Source organism: Gastrolobium bilobum, unplaced genomic scaffold (assembly GCF_033153095.1).
Source record: "Gastrolobium bilobum isolate Gb01-03AN ecotype WA unplaced genomic scaffold, APGP_CSIRO_Gbil_v1 utg3047, whole genome shotgun sequence".
NCBI lineage: Eukaryota > Viridiplantae > Streptophyta > Magnoliopsida > Fabales > Fabaceae > Gastrolobium > Gastrolobium bilobum.
In genome coordinates, this window is record NW_026895383.1 from 63,698 (window position 1) to 83,220 (window position 19,523).

At 35.8% G+C, this 19,523-nt stretch overlaps 2 protein-coding genes across 2 annotated transcripts; both read left to right on the forward strand.

The window, feature by feature from the left end:
• Positions 1 to 11,889: 11,889 nt before the first annotated feature.
• On the forward strand, positions 11,890 to 14,289 carry LOC133308444 (exocyst complex component EXO70B1-like). The gene has a single exon (XM_061509066.1). The coding sequence runs from the start codon at positions 12,116 to 12,118 to the stop codon at positions 14,045 to 14,047; it is 1,932 nt and encodes a 643-aa protein (XP_061365050.1). The 5' UTR covers positions 11,890 to 12,115; the 3' UTR covers positions 14,048 to 14,289.
• Positions 14,290 to 17,404: 3,115 nt separating this feature from the next.
• LOC133308569 (uncharacterized) lies at positions 17,405 to 18,821 on the forward strand. The gene has a single exon (XM_061509205.1). The coding sequence runs from the start codon at positions 17,405 to 17,407 to the stop codon at positions 18,410 to 18,412; it is 1,008 nt and encodes a 335-aa protein (XP_061365189.1). The 3' UTR covers positions 18,413 to 18,821.
• Positions 18,822 to 19,523: the final 702 nt, after the last annotated feature.

A 19,523-nucleotide genomic window follows, 5' to 3' on the forward strand; every position in this document is an offset into this window, starting at 1 on the left:
ATAACTCCGAACTGGCTGTGACCCACCGACCATAACTTCATGATAGATGAATATCATCTATCATTCTCTAAGCAAATTGACTTGATAATGAAGCAGTTAGAGGAAAAATTGGAAGCTAGGAGTAAGTACAAGGATGCTGCTTTGCGCAATTTTTTCATGATGAATAATTGGAGTTACATAGAACAGGAGGGAAAGGAGGGGGCGCTGGGAACCATTTTGGGCAATGATTGGTTATTGTTGTAATTTTGGGAACTCTTTTCTCAAACAATAACCAGATTCGCATAACAAGAAAGGTTAAAGAAATAATAAAGAGACAGAACACCAGCATTTACAGGTTCAGAAACTCAGTATTAGTGAGTTTCGTACGTCCTGGGGCCTAATGAGGGTTAAACACCCTCTGATATCACACTTTATTCAGATATCAAGAATCACAGAAAGAGTTATGGAACACTGATACAATGACAGAAAAATAAGCATATGGAGAAACCATAAAAGAAAACAGAATCAACAAGAGCTACAACTTGAAACGAATAAAAACATCAAGCATAACAGATCTGTAAACAAAAGTAAATCAGAGCTCAAATAGTGGAGTAGACATCACCAATCTTCACAAAACAGTAGAGAAAACGTTGTTCCTCTTCCTGAACCTCCAAGCCCAACCACCGTGAGCTTCACCAGTCCTTCTTGAAGATTTCCCTCTCCACCGTATGAGCACCAAACAAGATTGTGCACCGATCAAACGAATCGCCTTGTTGAGCTGAACAAGGTTCTCCAAAACAGCATGTAGAGATACTCACTCTACAAGCCAGATTTTACCAATCTCTCACTCTCACAAAACCCTAATCGAAGAGCTTTTCAAGAACATGACAAGAGCAAGAGAGAGAAAAACTAATTCAGTGTATCAGCCAAAAATCACGCGTCTTGTATCAGCCTCTGTCACAAAAGGTTAATAAAACCCTTTTATTGTAAAACGTCACCGTTTCATTAATTGATTAGTAACAACAAACAATAGTAACAGAAGCTGATCCAAGTCATGAGATAAAAAGGGCCTCCAACTAATATAATAGAGCATCAGCCCAATAAAATGAATGAGTCAAAAAAGTCCAGTACATTTAGAGAAATATATACAACAAAACTCCACCTATTTTTCTAAACATATAACAGAACAAGTATAAAGATACCAGATTTGGTATAGGCATTTAACCCATAGGCCCATATGCAATGCATGATTATGGTGATTTAATTTTTAGCAAACCTAGAGCATATCTAAATTTGCTAACAGGTACAGGTTTTGTAAAAATATCAGCAGGATTAATAATGCCAGAAATCTTTTCAACAGATACTTGTTCACTAGCTATTATCTCCCTAATAAAATGAAGCCTAACATCTATATGTTTTGTTCTTTCATGAAATGCAGAATTTTTAGAAAGATGGATAGCACTTTGTGAGTCACAATTTACCTTTGGTGGGTTCTTACCTAAACCCAACTCACTTACTATACCTTTTAACCATATGGCTTCCTTGACAGCTTCAGTCAATGCCACATATTCAGCTTCTGTTGTTGATAAAGCCACTATGTGCTGAAGATTGCATTTTCAGCTCACCACATTACCTCCCACAGTAAACACAAAACCAGTTAGTGATCTACGTTTATCAAGATCAGCAGCATAATCAGAGTCACAATATCCAACAATGTTAAAATCATTTGAATCAAGTGCAGAAAAATTTAAACAGCAATCAATAGATCCATTTAAGTATCTAAGTAACCATTTAACTGCACTCTAGTGCTCTTTGCAAGGTTTACTCATAAACCTGCTTATCATGCTAACTCCATATGCTATGTCTGGCCTTGTGCCAATCATAGCATACATTAAACAGCCAACAGCATTAGAATAGGGAACAAATGACATATATTGTGTCTCATCAGGAGAAAGATCTCCAGAGACAGCTTTAAGCCTAAAATGAGCACCTAATGGAGTGCTAACAGACTTGGATTGATGCATCTCAAAGATTCTTAGAATCTTTTTCACATACTCAGACTGGGATAGTGATAGATGTCTATCTTCCCTTGTCCTTGTAATTTCCATCCCAAGAATCCTCTTGGCTGGTCCAAGAAATTTCATTTCAAATTCCTTGTTTAGCATATTCTTAACAGAATTTATTTCACTTAAATTTTTAGATGCAATCAACATATCATCTACATATATCAACAAATAAATGTAACAATCATCATGCAAATTTTTAAAATAAACACAATGATCAAAATTACTTCTAACAAAACCTTTTGACAAAACAAAATCATCAAAACGTTTATACCATTGTCTGGGTGCCTGTTTGAGACCATATAATGATCTCTTCAGTAAGCACACCATGTTTTCTGTTCCCCTCTTTACAAAGCCCTCAGGCTGTTCCATATAGATTTGCTCATCAATATTGCCATGGAGGAAGGCAGTCTTGACATCAAGCTGCTCCAGTTCTAAATCATAGATAGCAACAGCAGATAACATCAACCTTATGGATACATGTTTGACAACAGGTGAGAAGATCTCATTGTAGTCAATCCCTTCAACCTGGGAGTACCCTTTTGCCACAACCCGAGCCTTGAACCTTGCTGGTTCCACTTCTGGTATTTCAGGTTTTCTTTTATAAATCCACTTACAACCAATTACTCTCTTTTTCTTTGGTCTCTCCACCAAAACCCAGGTCTGGTTTCTCTTTAAAGAGTCCATTTCTTCATCCATGGCTTTCAGCCAACCATCCTTGGATTCCAGCTCCATAGCCTCTTTAAATGTAGCAGGTTCATCCAACTCAAGCACATCCCCAACTTGTAAGGCATATGCTACCACATCAGCATGTGCAAACCTGCTAGGAGGTCTAATATTCCTCCTAACTCTGTCTCGTGACAGCAAGTAGTCACCAAGACCACCATTTCCCTCTTCAACCTGTCCACCTTCATCAAGGGGACCAGTTTCAAGCTCTGGTTGACCAGGAACAGCAGGCTATTCCATCAGTTCCTCACCATCAGCATGCTGCCCAGGTATGGCAGTTTGCTCCACCTCAAACTGCAAAGTTCCAGGTGGTTGGGAAGAACTGGACTCACTCATAATGTCTTTGTAGAAAATGTTTTCTTTGAAAATGGCATCCCTACTAACCACACATTTCCTTTCAGCTACAAGCCAAAGCTTGTAGCCTTTTACACCAAGGGGATAACCTATGAAGACAGACTTTAAGGCTCTAGGGCTCAATTTATCTTGCCTAATGTGCATATAGGCAAGACACCCGAAAGGCTTTAGGTGACTTAAATTGGGTGGCTTATTTGACCAAAGTTCCATTGGAGTCTTAAAGTCTATGGTGGAGGAAGGGCACCTATTTATAACATAGGTGGTTGTAGCAACAGCCTCTGCCCAAAAAACCTTGCTAAGGCCAGATTCAGCAAGCATGCACCTCACCTTATTCAAAATTGTCCTATTCATCCTCTCAGCCACCCCATTTTGTTGGGGTGTTTCAGCACAGGTCATATGCCTTTGGATCCCATGCTCCTTGCAAAAATCAGCAAACTGATTGTTACAAAATTCTAACCCATTGTCAGTCCTAAGGACTTTGACCCTTTTTCCAGTTTTATTCTCAACCAGGATTTTCCAATCCTTAAAACTAACAAAAACTTGATCCTTATGTTTTAGAAAATAGGTCCAGACCCTTCTGGAATACGAGTCAACTATTGAGATAAAATAGTGACATCCAGATAAAGAACTGGGGATATTAGGAGAACCCCACAGGTCTGAATGGACATATTCCAATACTGCCTTAGAGGTATTGTTAGCAGAAGAGAAGGGGAGCTTGTGAGTTTTTCCTAAAATGCAGTTTTCACAAAATTCCACACAAGTTGCCCCTTTTGAGCTAATAATACCTTGCTTGTACAGCTCAGACAGCCCCTGATTACTGATGTGTCCCAGTCTCCTATGCTAGAGAATGGATTCATCAGTCTTAGCAGCTGCCACACAGGTTTCTTGTGTGACAGCTTGGCCTTCTAATATATAGAGGCCATTCACAAGTTTTCCTCTCATGAGGACTTGTGATCCCTTGACTATATCAAGTGACCCTTGCTTACATCTAAACTCAAGGCCACTAGAGTCAAGCATCCCTAAGGAGATCAAGTTTCTCCTTAATGTGGGAACAAATCTAACTTCCTTTAGAATTTTACAGCTCCCATCACTCATCTTGAACATAACAGACCCCACTCCTTTTATTTCACACACTTGGTCATTCCCCATTAAGACTTTGCCACCCCTTTGGAACTCCAGCCCACTAAGCCACTCTTTTCTGGGTGTCATATGGTATGTACACCCAGAATCCATCACCCATTCAGTTTCAAAAGTATTATTAGACAGAACCAGTGCTTCAACACTGTCAAATTCAGTGAGTACATTTGCATACTCTGTTTTACCTTGCTGTTTGGGGACACTTCTTGGGTTTTCAGGATAATTCCTCTTCAGGTGGCCCTTTTTATGACAGTGCCAGCACACAAGCTTTGCTTGTGGTTGACCTTTACTCTTATCTTGATTTCCCTGGACACTTTGATTACCTTGGGGAGCAGAATTGTTGTTCCCCTTCCTTTTATTGTTTGACTTTCCCTTCTTATTTCCCTTTCCTTTAACATAGAGGCCTTCAGCAGTGGGCTTTTTATGAGAAATTATTTCAACTTCTCTAGCCCTCAAGGCCTCAGTAATTTCATCTATGGTCATGTCCCCCTTACTGTATTTTATAGCATCCTTAACCCCTCTATAGGAGTCAGGAAGAGAATTCAAGAGGATCAGAATTTGATCCTCTTCAGAGACAACAGCCCCTGCATTCTCTAGTTGTAGAGTTAACCTATTGAACTCATCTAGGTTATCCTCTAGACACTTACTAGGATCCATCTTGAAAGAAAAAAATCTTTCCTTCAAGAACATTTTATTGGGGGCAGACTTGGTTTGATACAGACTCTCTAACTTTAGCCAGAGCTCATGAGGGTCAGTGATCTTGCTAACCCTACGCAGTACACTATCAGAAATATTGACAACTATGAGACTATGAGCTAAGGATAGCAGGTCCTTCCTTTCCTTTGGTGTCAGGTTTTCAGGTAGGTCCTTTGCAGGTCCTATTGCATCCTCACATTTTTGCTGAACCAACACAGCCTTCATCTTAATTTTCCACATATTGAAATCACTTCTCCCATCAAATTTCTCCACCTCCAGCTTAGTGATGCCCATCTTGCCGAACCTCCACAGCCGAGCAAGCAAACCGAATGGTAGAGGGGGGAAAGATATGACAGACCAAAGAAAATAACAGAAAGAGAAATGGAACCTAAGCTCTTGATACCAATTGTTGTAATTTTGGGAACTCTTTTCTCAAACAATAACCAGATTCGCATAACAAGAAAGGTTAAAGAAATAATAAAGAGACAGAACACCAGCATTTACAGGTTCAGAAACTCAGTATTAGTGAGTTTCCTACGTCCTGGGGCCTAATGAGGGTTAAACACCCTCTGATATCACACTTTATTCAGATATCAAGAATCACAGAAAGAGTTATGGTACACTGATACAATGACAGAAAAATAAGCATATGGAAAAACCATAAAAGAAAACAGAATCAACAAGAGCTACAACTTGAAACGAATAAAAACATCAAGCATAACAGATCTGTAAACAAAAGTAAATCAGAGCTCAAATAGTGGAGTAGACATCACCAATCTTCACAAAACAGTAGAGAAAACGTTGTTCCTCTTCCTGAACCTCCAAGCCCAACCACCGTGAGCTTCACCAGTCCTTCTTGAAGATTTCCCTCTCCACCGTATGAGCACCAAACAAGATTGTGCACCGATCAAACGAATCGCCTTGTTGAGCTGAACAAGGTTCTCCAAAACAGCATGTAGAGATACTCACTCTACAAGCCAGATTTTACCAATCTCTCACTCTCACAAAACCCTAATCGAAGAGCTTTTCAAGAACATGACAAGAGCAAGAGAGAGAAAAACTAATTCAGTGTATCAGCCAAAAATCACGCGTCTTGTATCAGCCTCTATCACAAAAGGTTAATAAAACCCTTTTATTGTAAAACGTCACCGTTTCATTAATTGATTAGTAACAACAAACAATAGTAACAGAAGCTGATCCAAGTCATGAGATAAAAAGGGCCTCCAACTAATATAATAGACATCAGCCCAATAAAATGAATGAGTCAAAAAAGCCCAGTACATTTAGAGAAATATATACAACAGTTATTACTTAAGAGTAAAGCAAAAGTGAAACAAAACCTTGAACTCTATCAAAGAAAGTCATGGAATGAGGTGCTAAACTTTTTGAAGCTAGAGAGCAACGAGTTAGTGGTGTCTAATGTTGCAGCAGAATCAATAAAAGATAAACTTAATTTGTTCAACAAGAACTTCCAGGAAATATGCAACGTTCAGTCTACATGGTTTGTCTTTGATGAACAACTAAGGGAACAAATCATTATTTCACTGGAAAACATCTTGTTGCCGGCATATGGAAATTTCATTGGGAGATTCTACAATATTCTTGGTAAGCATGCTCATGAATATATTAAATATGGAACAACTTTGGTTTCTTTGGTAACTTGTACCGTGAGACAGAGTTATTAGGTCATTTTTTGTCCACTCCTTTAGCCTTGATCATTTGTTATTCTTCAACTCTTTTTCAACTCAATCACGGGAAAGTAGATCTGCCCAGTCCAACTCTCCGTATTGTTGAGCAAATCAAACGGATCCTTACTCAGATCAAACTTATGCTTAGGCCTTTCACTTTGGGTTGATACATTTACTTTAACTAGGTGGTCAATTTACATTTGAAGTCTTTATCTAACGTTATTATCAATTAATTGTAACTTATGAATTTAAATCGCGATTTCAATTAATTTAAAATGTTTGACCCTATAAAATATAAATTTCTACCGACAGTGATAATGAGCAGTATATAGCAATGTATGCTGTTATCCAAGTAACAAAAATACTAATAACTTGAAATAACATATTAACGACTGATATTACCATCTAATCAAACACAAGGTTTGGACTGTGTCACATCTAAATCAAATATAAAGTTTGGTCAAATAATTGCCGTGTATTTTTACAATATGGGACATGATCAACTCTCATCAGTTTTCCAATAATAAGTCTTACACTTATTTTAGTTGTTAATTTTTATACATCATATGATTAAGATTTATTATTTTTAAACCAATGTAAGAAGATCCTGCCTTTTTTTTCATATTTATTGTAAAAAGTTTAAAACATAATTTATTCACCTTCATATAATAAATTTAGGTAGTGTTTGGTAGAAGATTTATTTTGGGATTGATGAGAAAATATAAGTGGATATGAGAAAATATCACGTTTGGTTCAGATTTTTGAAAAAAATACTAGGCAAATAGGATAGATGGAGAAATGACTTTTGTGTTGATTTTTGGATGAAATTCACTGTTACAGAATACCATTTGAGATGTGGTATTTTGAGATAACTGAGAAAGTGAAAAAATAGGTGCGAAGTTTCTCCCGAACATAGATTTTGCAAATTTAAATAAATTTTCCTGGTAATATTTCGGTCAACCAAACAACTTTTTTTACATTTTCCTACCAAACTCACTTTCCAACCATTTCCCTAATAATTATATTTCCCTAGTATTTAAAAAATTTATCCTCAACCAAACGTCACCTTAATATTTTTCTCTTTATGAGTGAAATAAACTATACAAGCATTTTCTTTCTCATGTAATGACGTGTCTTTCTCGTGTAATGACGTGTCTCTCTCATTTCGTAATGCATTTTTTTTAGCTTTCATATCAAATTAAATAAATATTTTTTAAATAATTATTCATTTAAAAATATATTTTTAATTTTTTATTTCTTTAATCGTTATTCAAATTTTTGAAAATTAATATTTAGCAGGAAAATTTACAAATTTTAAAAAAATAATATTTTATCAATTCAACTAGTTTTTGAGATTTTCAAAAACTAACAATGTTAAACGCTTATTTTTTCTAAATTTTATTTAATTTTTTGTTATCAATAAAATAATCTTCAATCAATTAGATTAAATTTTTAATTAATTTTTATATTTTATTTGTCCTTATAATGAATGAAGTGATTTACTATTAACTTAGAAGCTTATTCTCATCTATATGGTTAGACGATATTCATTTTTTTTTTCCTTAAAAAAAAACCCTGTGATGTTTGACACGACTGAATAAGAGCCTAAAAAATATGACCGGTAAAATAAATAATAATAACCAACAAAAAATAACATAATAGTCTTACTAGTTTCCGCAGTCATCAACAAAATGTCTTTTGTACAAAGAACAACAAGAAATCAATAAAAAAATCAATAGATAACGGAGTTCAGAAAGGAAAGAATTAAACAAATAGTAACCAAAAAAGATAAAGAATGGTGACAAGCAATCTAACTTTACCGTTCGATGGGAGAAAAAAAAAATTATATCCGAAATCATAATTTTTAGAAATATATTGAGAAATTTTTCGAGAATATTATCAAAAAATTATTTATTAGGCTAAAATATTACAAGAAATGTTACCAAAAAATTGTGTAAAATTTTTCAATATCATGCGAATCTAAGAATACGACCTTTTTGGTGGTATCTTTGGAAAGTATTTTGGTTCAAAAAGCTTTAATTTTTTTTTATGGAAAATTGATTTTCCTAGAAAATTTTAACAATACTTATACCAAATGTGCCAGCTTTCCGAGAATTCAAATTTTTTTCTTATACCAAACGTCCCCTAAAAGAATATATATAAGGGGGGAATTGAAATATTGTGATTTTTATAGCTATTTACGAAAATAGTTGTTTTGAAACTAAAGACGAATCTATTGCACTCAGTCACGCCCAACATGAGGCGTGACCCAGGAGAGAGATACGTTTTGCATAAGATGTGAGTCAAGAGGAGAGAAACACACCCAGTGTTGGGCGTGAGCCAAGAGAAAGACATGCCCTATGTGGGGCGTGACTAGGGGCCATAACCTGTATTATTTGAGCGTGATTAACTCAGTTCTGCTCTATTTAAACCGCTCTTCTCTCCACACTCTTTACAACTATTCTCCATCATAAACCTTACTCTTACACATATTATCACTTGTTTATTCATACTATCTTTTGTGTTTTTTGTTAATATATTTAAGAATGAGTTCACATCCTGATTTTGTTCGTGTTGTTCTATATTATAATGGTAGGAAAATGAAAGGTCGACGTGATTTAGATTTTAAAGGCGACAAAAAGCTAACACACATGAAGCAGAACTCAACAATTGGCGAACGACATTAGAAAATTCGTCAAAAAATAACTCTTAAAGGTAATCAATCTATCACTCTGGTCACAACAAAATTATGGCAATCTGAGCAATACATGGGCTTTCAAGTTATGGATGATGAAGACGTATATATGGTAATGGAAGATGTAACGCCAATCTGCTCAAACTCCCCTCCAAGCAATGGAATGTAACGACATATAATTTTCCTACCCACCGATATGTCGCATAGGAGCCATGCTTCTAATATTCGAACAATGGGCGCCTTAAGTGTAACACCTCATCTCCTCATGATGCTCTGCAACTGGACCCCAATGGGCATACAATCAGTGAAAGTATGAAAGTCGTAGATCGCCACCAAAGAGGTCAGTGCCCTCAATGGTTACATTACCGAAAACCTGCTCACACTCGGCCAATCGATCCAATGTGATACTTTCGGTAACTACTTGCCTGTTAGTAGGCAATCCTAGTATAGCCGCTACGTCCTGTAAGGTAATGGTCATTTTTCCCTGCTCATGTGAAAGATGTGTGTCTCTGGTCTCCACCACTCGACTAAAGCACTGATAAGGGCGGAATCAACCTGAAATACATAAGACAATTGTCAATTCATCTGTAAACAATTCACTAATTTATAAAGATTAGTGTAAACACAATATAATACATTACATTCTAAAATATATACCTGAATATGATGCAAGCGTGCCACATGTATAAAACTCGCCTGTGTAAAGTACTCAGCGACCACGTGTGGAATATCATCATGAGGGGGTCCCCCTGCAGTTTACCCCGTCAAGTCTTCAACGCTCGAATCTTATCCTCGTTCCACACAGTGTGTGAAACGTGCGTGCACTAGTATCTCCCACCTATATGGTCCAAGAATGACATGTGTGGTGGGGTCGGAAGGCTCAAACTCATGCTCGGAGGTAGACCGAGAAGACTTGAATGATGACGAATCAGCCATAATAATATATTATTAAAAATAAAAAATGATTGTTATAATTAATTTATTTTCAAATAATTTACAAGCCTAGTCCAAGATTAAAAAATTAAATTAAATTAAATTATAATTTATTTATTTTTATTAAAAATATGTGTGCACATATTATAATTCCCTATAATTATCTTAAGTCACTAATCATGCCCTACGTCACTAACATTTCCTAAGAGCCTGTTTGGATCCTCTCTTTTTTAAGCTAGAAGCCGCTTATAAGATAAAACTAAAAAAAAGACTAAAAGATGTTTGGTGACTACTTAAAATTTTTGGGAATGAATCATCTCATGTGGAAAAGTGGTCATGTGGAAAAGTGGTTTAATCACAACCATTCATTTAAAAATTATACACTTTTCTCTCTCTTATCTCATCATCAATGAGTGGTTGTGATCAAATAACATGACCACATGACTATAAAATTTTAGCGTAAAAGTTACTTAAAAAACACATATTTCAAGAAAACTCTTCTATCTCTATAGCTCTTCATTTCAAAAAAATGCACACAATTTAAGAAAAATAGATAAGAACTTAAAAAAAGCTTCTCCTAGGAGCTTTTGGCTTTTAACCTTTTTTTATTATAAAAAAAGAGCTTTTCATTATAAGAGCTTTTTCTCAAAACCTGTTTGACCGAGCTTCTGCTTATAAGTAGTGTTTTGCTTAAAAAGAAGAAGAAGAATCCAAACAGGCACTAAGTTACTAACAATTCCCTAAGTCACTAACAATTTTCTATGTCCTTAACAATTTCCTACGTCACTAGTATAACATATCTATTGTTGTAACTCAAATATATAGAAAGCAGATATTGAGATTTACTTGACTAACAAAGCTTTGCTGCGCAAAAAAATTAAGGAGAAATCTAGAGAGAAATCAGAGCAATATTTTAGAGAGAATGTGTGAAGTGAAAAAGTGAAAAATAAGGGTATATATAGGGTTATTAGGTCATGCCCCACATAAAACGTGTCTCTCTCCTCTTGACTCAAACCTCATGCAGGATATGTCTCTCTCTTAGGTCACGGCTCATGTTGGGCGTGATTGAGCACATCTTATTTTAAGCATGACTGAGTGTAATAAATTTATTTTTAATTTCAAGACAGTTATATTTTCATAAATATTTATTAAAATAACAATATTTTAAAAAAAAATTCCCTACAAAATTATGCATCCCACCAATTTTTACCAGTCTTCGATTCCAAACAAAGACCAACAGAATCACTCTCTTATCTTCTTGTTTTCCTATTTTTGCAATAATTAAAGGGAAATATTACTCTCTTTTTACATGAGGTAACTTATCTCATTTTCTCTCACTTCGATTTTTGCACTTAATTTTTTTTTTTTTTTTTTTGTTGTAATGGTGGGACCCACCCATTTTTTCTCTACCACATAAGATAACTATCTACCACATAAGATAATTATCTTATGTGGAAGGAGATTAATAAAATCCATAATTAAATTAGCTGGAAGTCCAGTCAAAAGTCAAAACATCTAAGAACAACATTGGAAATATCAAGTTCCGAGTTCCACCAATAGAAAAAGGCAAAGAAAAAACAAAGCTAGCTGCAAGTTGCAACGACTCTCAATCAAAGAAACCGCTTTCCACGTTCACTCTCTACTTTATCTTCTTCTCCGGGTCCTTGGGTCCTTGCCATCAATCTCCGCGTAGCTTCCACATTTTACCAACTCTGCCCTCCTCTTATTCCACAAACCGCGTCTCTCAAGAGTAATATCCGTCATTCCATTATTCTCTTGTCCTTCTTCTTCGCACCCTTTTGAGTACAAGTGATGCAGATTTAACTAGCTAGCTTTCGCTGAAAATGGCTGAAAACGGCGAAGAGAAATTACTGGCTGTGGCGCGGCACATAGCGAAAACGCTGGGCCACAACAACAACATGGCTGATGATATTCTTCAAATATTCTCCAACTTCGATGGAAGGTTCTCGAAGGAGAACCTGTCAGAGAAGGTTGCAGATGCTGATCCCAGGGCCTGCGCCGTACTGGATCACTCCCTCAAGTCACTTGACCTCCGGATCTCTCACTACGTCTCCTCCGACCGCCCTATCTGGGCGGATTCGGCCGACGCCGCTGCTTTCCTCGACGCCGTCGACGACCTCATCGCCACTGTCTCCGAGTGGAACCACCTTGCCTCCGACAAGGCCGTCGCCGCGTGCCTCGTCCGCGCTGAGGACATGCTCCAGCACGCCATGTTCCGCCTCGAGGATGAGTTCCGATCCCTCATGGAGCGCGGCGGCGAGTCGTTCGACCTAACTCGGCCGTACCGGAACGGCGAGTCAACGGAGAACTTACCGTTTGACTCGGAGGAAGAGGATGAAGAAGTTGACGAAGAAGCCAGGAACGGAGGAGGAGAAGCGGAGGAATTGATTCCTGTGGCGTTGCCGGTCACCGACTACGACATCGTGATCGATGCGCTTCCGTCGGGGACGATCAACGACCTTCACGAGATCGCAAAGCGCATGGTTGCAGGAGGGTTCGGGAAGGAGTGCTCGCACGTGTACAGCAGTTGCCGAAGGGAGTTCTTGGAGGAAAGCCTGTCGAGATTAGGGTTACAGAAGCTAAGCGTCGAGGACGTTCACAAGATGCCATGGCAGGAACTCGAAGACGAGATTGAAAGATGGATTAAGGCTTCCAACGTCTCTCTAAAGATACTGTTCCCTAGCGAGCGGCGACTCTGCGACCGCGTATTCTTCGGGTTCTCTTCTGCTGCTGACTTCTCTTTCATGGAGGTTTGCAGGGGATCGACAATTCAGTTGCTGAATTTCGCCGATGCCGTCGCTATTGGGAGCCGTTCGCCGGAGCGATTGTTCAAGATCCTTGATGTGTTCGAGACATTGCGTGACTTAATTCCTGAGTTTGAGTCTCTGTTTTGTGATCAGTACAGTGTGTCGCTCAGGAACGAAGCAATCACAATTTGGAAGAGGTTGGGGGAAGCAATCAGAGGAATTTTCATGGAGTTGGAGAATCTGATTCGCCGTGATCCGGCAAAGTCGGCGGTTCCCGGTGGTGGACTTCATCCAATTACTCGCTACGTGATGAACTACCTTCGTGCAGCTTGCCGGTCACGGCAGGCCCTGGAGCAAGTGTTTGAAGACTATGGGTTTCCGTTGAGAGAATACCCCAAGCTTGATGATAGAGTTCCGCCCTCTTCTTCTCTGTCAGTGCAAATGGATTGGATAATGGAGCTTTTGGAGAGCAATTTGGAAGCAAAATCCAAAATCTACAAAGACCCTGCTTTGTGCTATGTTTTCTTGATGAATAACGGCAGGTACATAGTTCAGAAGACCAAAGATAGTGAATTGGGAACCCTTTTGGGTGATGATTGGATCCGAAAACACACTGCAAAAGTTCGGCAATACCATGTGCACTATCAAAGAAGCTCATGGAATAAGGTGCTGGGGTTTCTGAAGCCTGACAGCAATGGATCAGTGCCGCCTAATGTCGCAGCTAAGTCTATGAGAGAGAAGCTCAAGTCGTTTAACATGCTGTTTGGGGAAATATGCAGGGTTCAGTCTTCATGGTTTGTCTATGATGAACTGCTTAGGGAAGATATAAGAATTTCCCTTGAGAAAATTTTGTTGCCAGCTTATGGAAACTTCATTGGGAGGTTCCAGAGTATTCCAGAACTTGGTAAGCATGCTGATAAGCATATTAAGTATGGAACGGAGGACATTGAAGCACGACTCAATGATTTGTTTCGGGGAAGCACTGGATCAAGTGCTAGCCGAAAGTGAAGGTAAAGCTGCTATTTTGTGTGTGTATGTATTTGTAGTGTAATTAGAAATTTAGAATACAGAGTTTTGGTTATCAAAACGTTTGTTGTAAGAGATTTGGAGCCTTGTGCTATAAATACCTGTGTTGTACTATATGTATTCTGATAAAATTTATGGAAAATCGAAAAGGATTTTGAAGTTAATAGCCATTTTAGTGACGAAATTAACATTTTTGTTGTAACATTGAGGTGTTTCTTTTGGTTATTGCTTCAAACTGTTCCATTGTGCAGTGCTTATAATAGTTTCAAGGACTAGGAGTTTCCTGAATCAAGAAATTTAGTATGTTTTGTCTTTTAATGTATGTATTTTTCCTGTTTTTGGTCTTTATGTTTTAGAATTGCTCTGTTTTAAGTCCAAGTCCCTGCAAGGATTGGATTCTTGTTTCATTCGTAGAAGATTCATTTGTATTTTATTGAAAAAGACTGGAGATAATGGGTTGTTCTCTGACTAATTAGGGATTTTGGGTTGATGGAATTAGATCGGGGCCAGCCAACATTTTCTTTTTCTTCTTTTGCTTTTGTTTGATAATAGCTAAAGAGCGACAAAGGTGAGTCAATTGATTAATTCAAGAAAATGTTGATGCAGTGTGACTTTATAGGAAGGAAGACATAAAGCACTGTCCCCTCATTCCGTCTCTCGATGATCTCGTTTGTTTATTTCTTTCATCCAAATACCGAAGGTGGAACAGAGAACCCCGTAACTGATTTTCAATATTTTTGAGGAATTGTTAAGTGCTCAAAAATATTTGTTATTCTTAATGACATAATTTTGAGTCATTTTTAATGAAATTATATTATTTTTTCTCCACTTTTTTTTTCTTTCTAATTTTATAAAAAAACAAAAATATATCAAAATTTCATTAAAAATGACACAAAGTCATGACATTTAAAATGATAAACAGTTAACCTTATTTAATATATGTAAATTCAAATTCAACTGTTATATTGAAAGCGTTCTTAGTTATGGTTTTCCAGCTTTTTCTCAACTTTGATCTAGTTCAAGTCGAGTAGCGCTTATGACAAACTGTAGCATTCATTTGAAGTTATCTTGAAAAAAAATAAAAATATATAACCACTTGCAAATTGAGACTTAAATTAGATTTTTTTTAACGTGTGCCTTCAACGTGCCAAATAATATCGGTAATATTATTTTAAATTAATTACTTAGAGTTAGAATATAATTTTGTACTAATATCTGAGTTTATTATTAATTAATTCATTATAAATTATGGGAGTAATTTTTTTTTTGGGACAGTACTTTTTTATATGTACTGTTGGTATTATATGATTTGATATGATAACTTTATTATGAGATGTCGTGTAATCAAAATATAATGGGATGAAATTGACCGAGAAACAAATAAATGTAATTTTTTAGAATTTTGAGTAATAAGACTGCTAATTTGAATACGAATAAATCGTGCAGGCAAATTTTCTTGTATTCTTATTCATACGAGGGACCCTACATAATCAACATGACGTTCCTTTACTTTTTATTTTTTAATGTTTAGACTTGTAAAGCTTAAGGTTTCACAAAAGGAATCTGAATATGAGTCCAACCAAACTACAGAGATCTGGCAATGCCTAATATAAGTCCCCCTGGATATCATAATGCCGCTCCTCTTTAATTGATTAAGTCAAAAATTTAATTGATTAAATGATCAAAATAGACAAAAATTGTTGACTTGAAGATTTAGTCGATTAAATCTCCCTATTTAATCGATTAAATATCTCATGCATAAGGTTGTTCTTCTGATAAAGAAGAAAAATTAATCGATTAAGTAGATTTAATCGATTAAGTTGAAGATTTAATCAATTAAATCTTCATTTGACCATTTAATCGATTAACTATTCAATTTAATCGATTAAAGAGAGACAGATTAATAGATAATTTACAATAAAGGACAAAATAGTTATTAAATAATTAATGAGAAGCAAAATGGTGAAAAAGCCCTAAGTATCATAATAAGAATAAGGACAACTAATTCTTTGTATCTTTCCTAGCTGATAGAGCTTGCTTGTTCTCAATCTCTTTTTTTTTTCCCTCTTCCCTTCTAGAGTTTTTTTTCCAAAATTTTCAAGATCTCATCTGTCTTTGATTTTCTCTAAATTTTTGAAATAATAATTAATAATCCCCTTAACCTTTATTTATAGAGAAAATATTTAAGAAATGTTCAAAAACTCCCCTATAATTTTATTTTGAATCAGTTACATCCATATGCTTTTTAAAAAAAAAATCATATTACCTCTATGGTTTCTTCCATCCAAACACATTCTTAACACAGTGTGAAACTGAACTAATTTACTTATTTTATCCTTGTTAGAAAAAAAGAATAGATTAACGATAAAAAAGAAAAAAAAAATAAGATAAAAAAATTGGAAACTTAAAACACTTAAAGAAAAAACTAAAATAATAATAATAATAGAAGAAAAAAATCAAAACGAAGAAAAAAAAAAATTAAGGAAAAAATAGAAAAAAATAAGACCAAATATATTGAAACTTACAATAGTAATAGAAAAACTAAAAGTAAAAAAAAAAAGACTAGATAAAAAAGAAAAAAAATAGACTAATGTCAAAAAAGGAATAAAATAAAAAATAAGACAAAAAAAACATAGAAGAAAAAGAAATCATTAATATTTTTTTTTCTATTTTTTTTCTTCAATCTATTTTCTTCTTTTTGATTTAGGTATGTTTGGTAATTTTCTCTTCTAATTTTTTTGGCACATTTAGTCTTTTCCATAACTGTTAAAAGAAATGAAAGAAAAAATAAGACAAAAAAAGAAAAGAAAAAGATGTCATTGTTATAAAATTTCAAAATATTATCTTATTTTTTTATTTAGTTTTTTTTTTTTTAAATCTTTTCTACTATTGTTATATGTTTTTAATATATTTAATTTTTTTATCTTCAATCTATTTTAAATCTCTTCTAATATAAGAGTCTGTTTGGATAGAGTTTTTTCTCACTAAAAATTAATTTTTTTAAAAAAATAACTTCTCACTAAGTTTATTTAGATATTTATTTAAAAAAAAAACCAAAAATGAAAAAAAAAATCCAAAATAACCCAGCCCGTGTTGTCAACATCAAAATGAGAATCGCGTGAAAAAGAGTTGTTTGGAAACAGCTGGTTGTGACCGCTGAAACTGACATCACTATCTTGACTCGTGAGAGCTTCCGAAGTCTTCGAACCCCTGGTTGTGTGGCAATAATTTTCTTCTAATTTACGAAGTTCCCTTCCATATCAAACCCTTCTCTTCCTTTTACATCATCACAGTTTTATAAGCCAACCCAAAGACGCCACTCTTTGAAAAGTAAGTACTATGCTTAACGGAATTTCCAATCGTTTAAATCAGAAAAAGCTATGGAGAGTTGTGGGATTTATGTCAAGCATCGTTGGACTGCTCTGCTATGCATTGAGCTCCTCTTTCAAACATCTATTTGGAGAGTTGAACTTCCTCAAGATCATCCTTTACACCGTCGTAAGTTTCATAATCAGCAACATGATGTTATTTTTGAAGAAATGGAAACTTTCGAGGAGTTTCTTACAGAAAGCTCATGTGGGTGTTCTTGTTTTGTTGCTCACCTCTTTGTATTCGTTTGAAATTGATAAAGCTGTGAATGGAAAACCAGACCTATTAAGTCTGATTTCGAGTGCAGCCTTTGCTTTAATGTCTTTGTGCCTGTCAAAACAGATTAACCTTGGGTTTGAAACGGATCTCCTCAATTTCTTCCTTGGATGTCTAACTGTTCAACTCATGAAGATAAACTTGATTCTCTGTATCATTACAGCCATATTCAGCTATTCCCTCATGGTTCTTTATTCCAAATTGGGTTCTCAATCAGAGATTGGAACTCTAGAAATGGATAATCATGTGATCGTAGAAATTGATGCTGCAGATGGAGTAGAAAGAGGAGGTGATGACAATAGAAGTAAATTCCAATTTGATCATACCAATGGCAGCCAACAAATTGAGGGGTTAAGAAGAAGGCAAGATGATGGGTACAATTGGAGAAAATATGAAGAGAAACAAGTGAGAAGAAGTGAGAATAAGAGAAGCTACTACAAATGCACATACCCCAATTGCTCTGTGAAGAAAAAAGTTGAAAGAGATGTAAATGGGCAAATTATTGAGATACTCTACGAGGGTACCCATGTCCATTGGAAGCCTGAGCATACAGTGAAGAGGAACTCATCATTTGAATATCTTTATTCACTTCTACCTTCAGAGCCTGTCCTCACTGACATGCCAGATCAATCATTTGCCTCCCATGGCAGTGGACAATTGGATTATGATGCAACATCTGAGAAATCCTCAGTATCAATATGAACTGTTGAATTTTTATTTTTTTGTTTTAGTTGGTTCCCTGAAGAATACTGATATAGAAGTTTGGAACAATTGAGTTGTTTTGAGGGAAGTAGTGGATCGGCTAGTTGCGGAAAGGGAAGCTAATGCCACTGATCGTTTCCTTCCCTGCTCGTTAATCTGTAATGCATGTTTGAATCTAATATTCAGGGTACCGTATCTTGAGATATATAAGGCCTTGGTCACTCCCAACCATTATGGAGTTGGAGGTGGTGTTCCCGCAGATAGTGTAACACTCAAATCAATATCTGAAAGTGAATATGAAGGCAATATGCTTACCTGGCAAGATCTTGAACGAGAGTGTAGACCTTTGTTTATGTATGGCGGTGTCCAGAGTTGAGAGTGGATAAGATATGAGTAATGGGCCATCAATTTTGGGATTTCTTTAAAGAGTTGTTGTTTGGTTTAATATTTATTGATTTTGTCATCTTTGTTTTATAGTAGAGTAAGAGAATGGACAAAGGAGTTATGTAGATCCCGAAACCAATCCAGAATAGTATAATTGCACTTTGTATCATAATTTATGCAATTTAACACATTGCACCCTTCTTTAATATTCTTTAGCACTTTAATAGAGTTAAGTTTTAATAATTAACCGTCAAAAGTTTGCTTTTACTATCTACTTTTTTTTTTCTCCCTCCTTATTTCTACGCCATCTTTTAAGAACTTCCAACAAATACTTGATCTTGCTCGATGGCTTTGATGATAGCTTTGGTTATGAAGTTACGTAGAGCAGAGTTCAACCCAGATGGATGAATATCATTGTCATTCATCTAAAACTGATAAAGTACAAGACTAATACCCAAAAGTACATGACCGTAAAGTTACTTTCAGCATTGGTAAAACACATCCAAAGGAACAAGTTGTTTTGGACCGGCGACCTGGCCCCTAGCCCTTCATATGAGGATTGAGACCCAATGAGATAACTTGGACTAGGCTTCTATTCTTTTTTCAGGTAGGAGGCTTATAATGGAGTATATCAATTCACAGCATAGCACTCAAACACATCATTTAAATTAGTGCAGATAATTGAATTTTATTTAACTTTTATTTTTGTCTCTTTGCATCACTTACA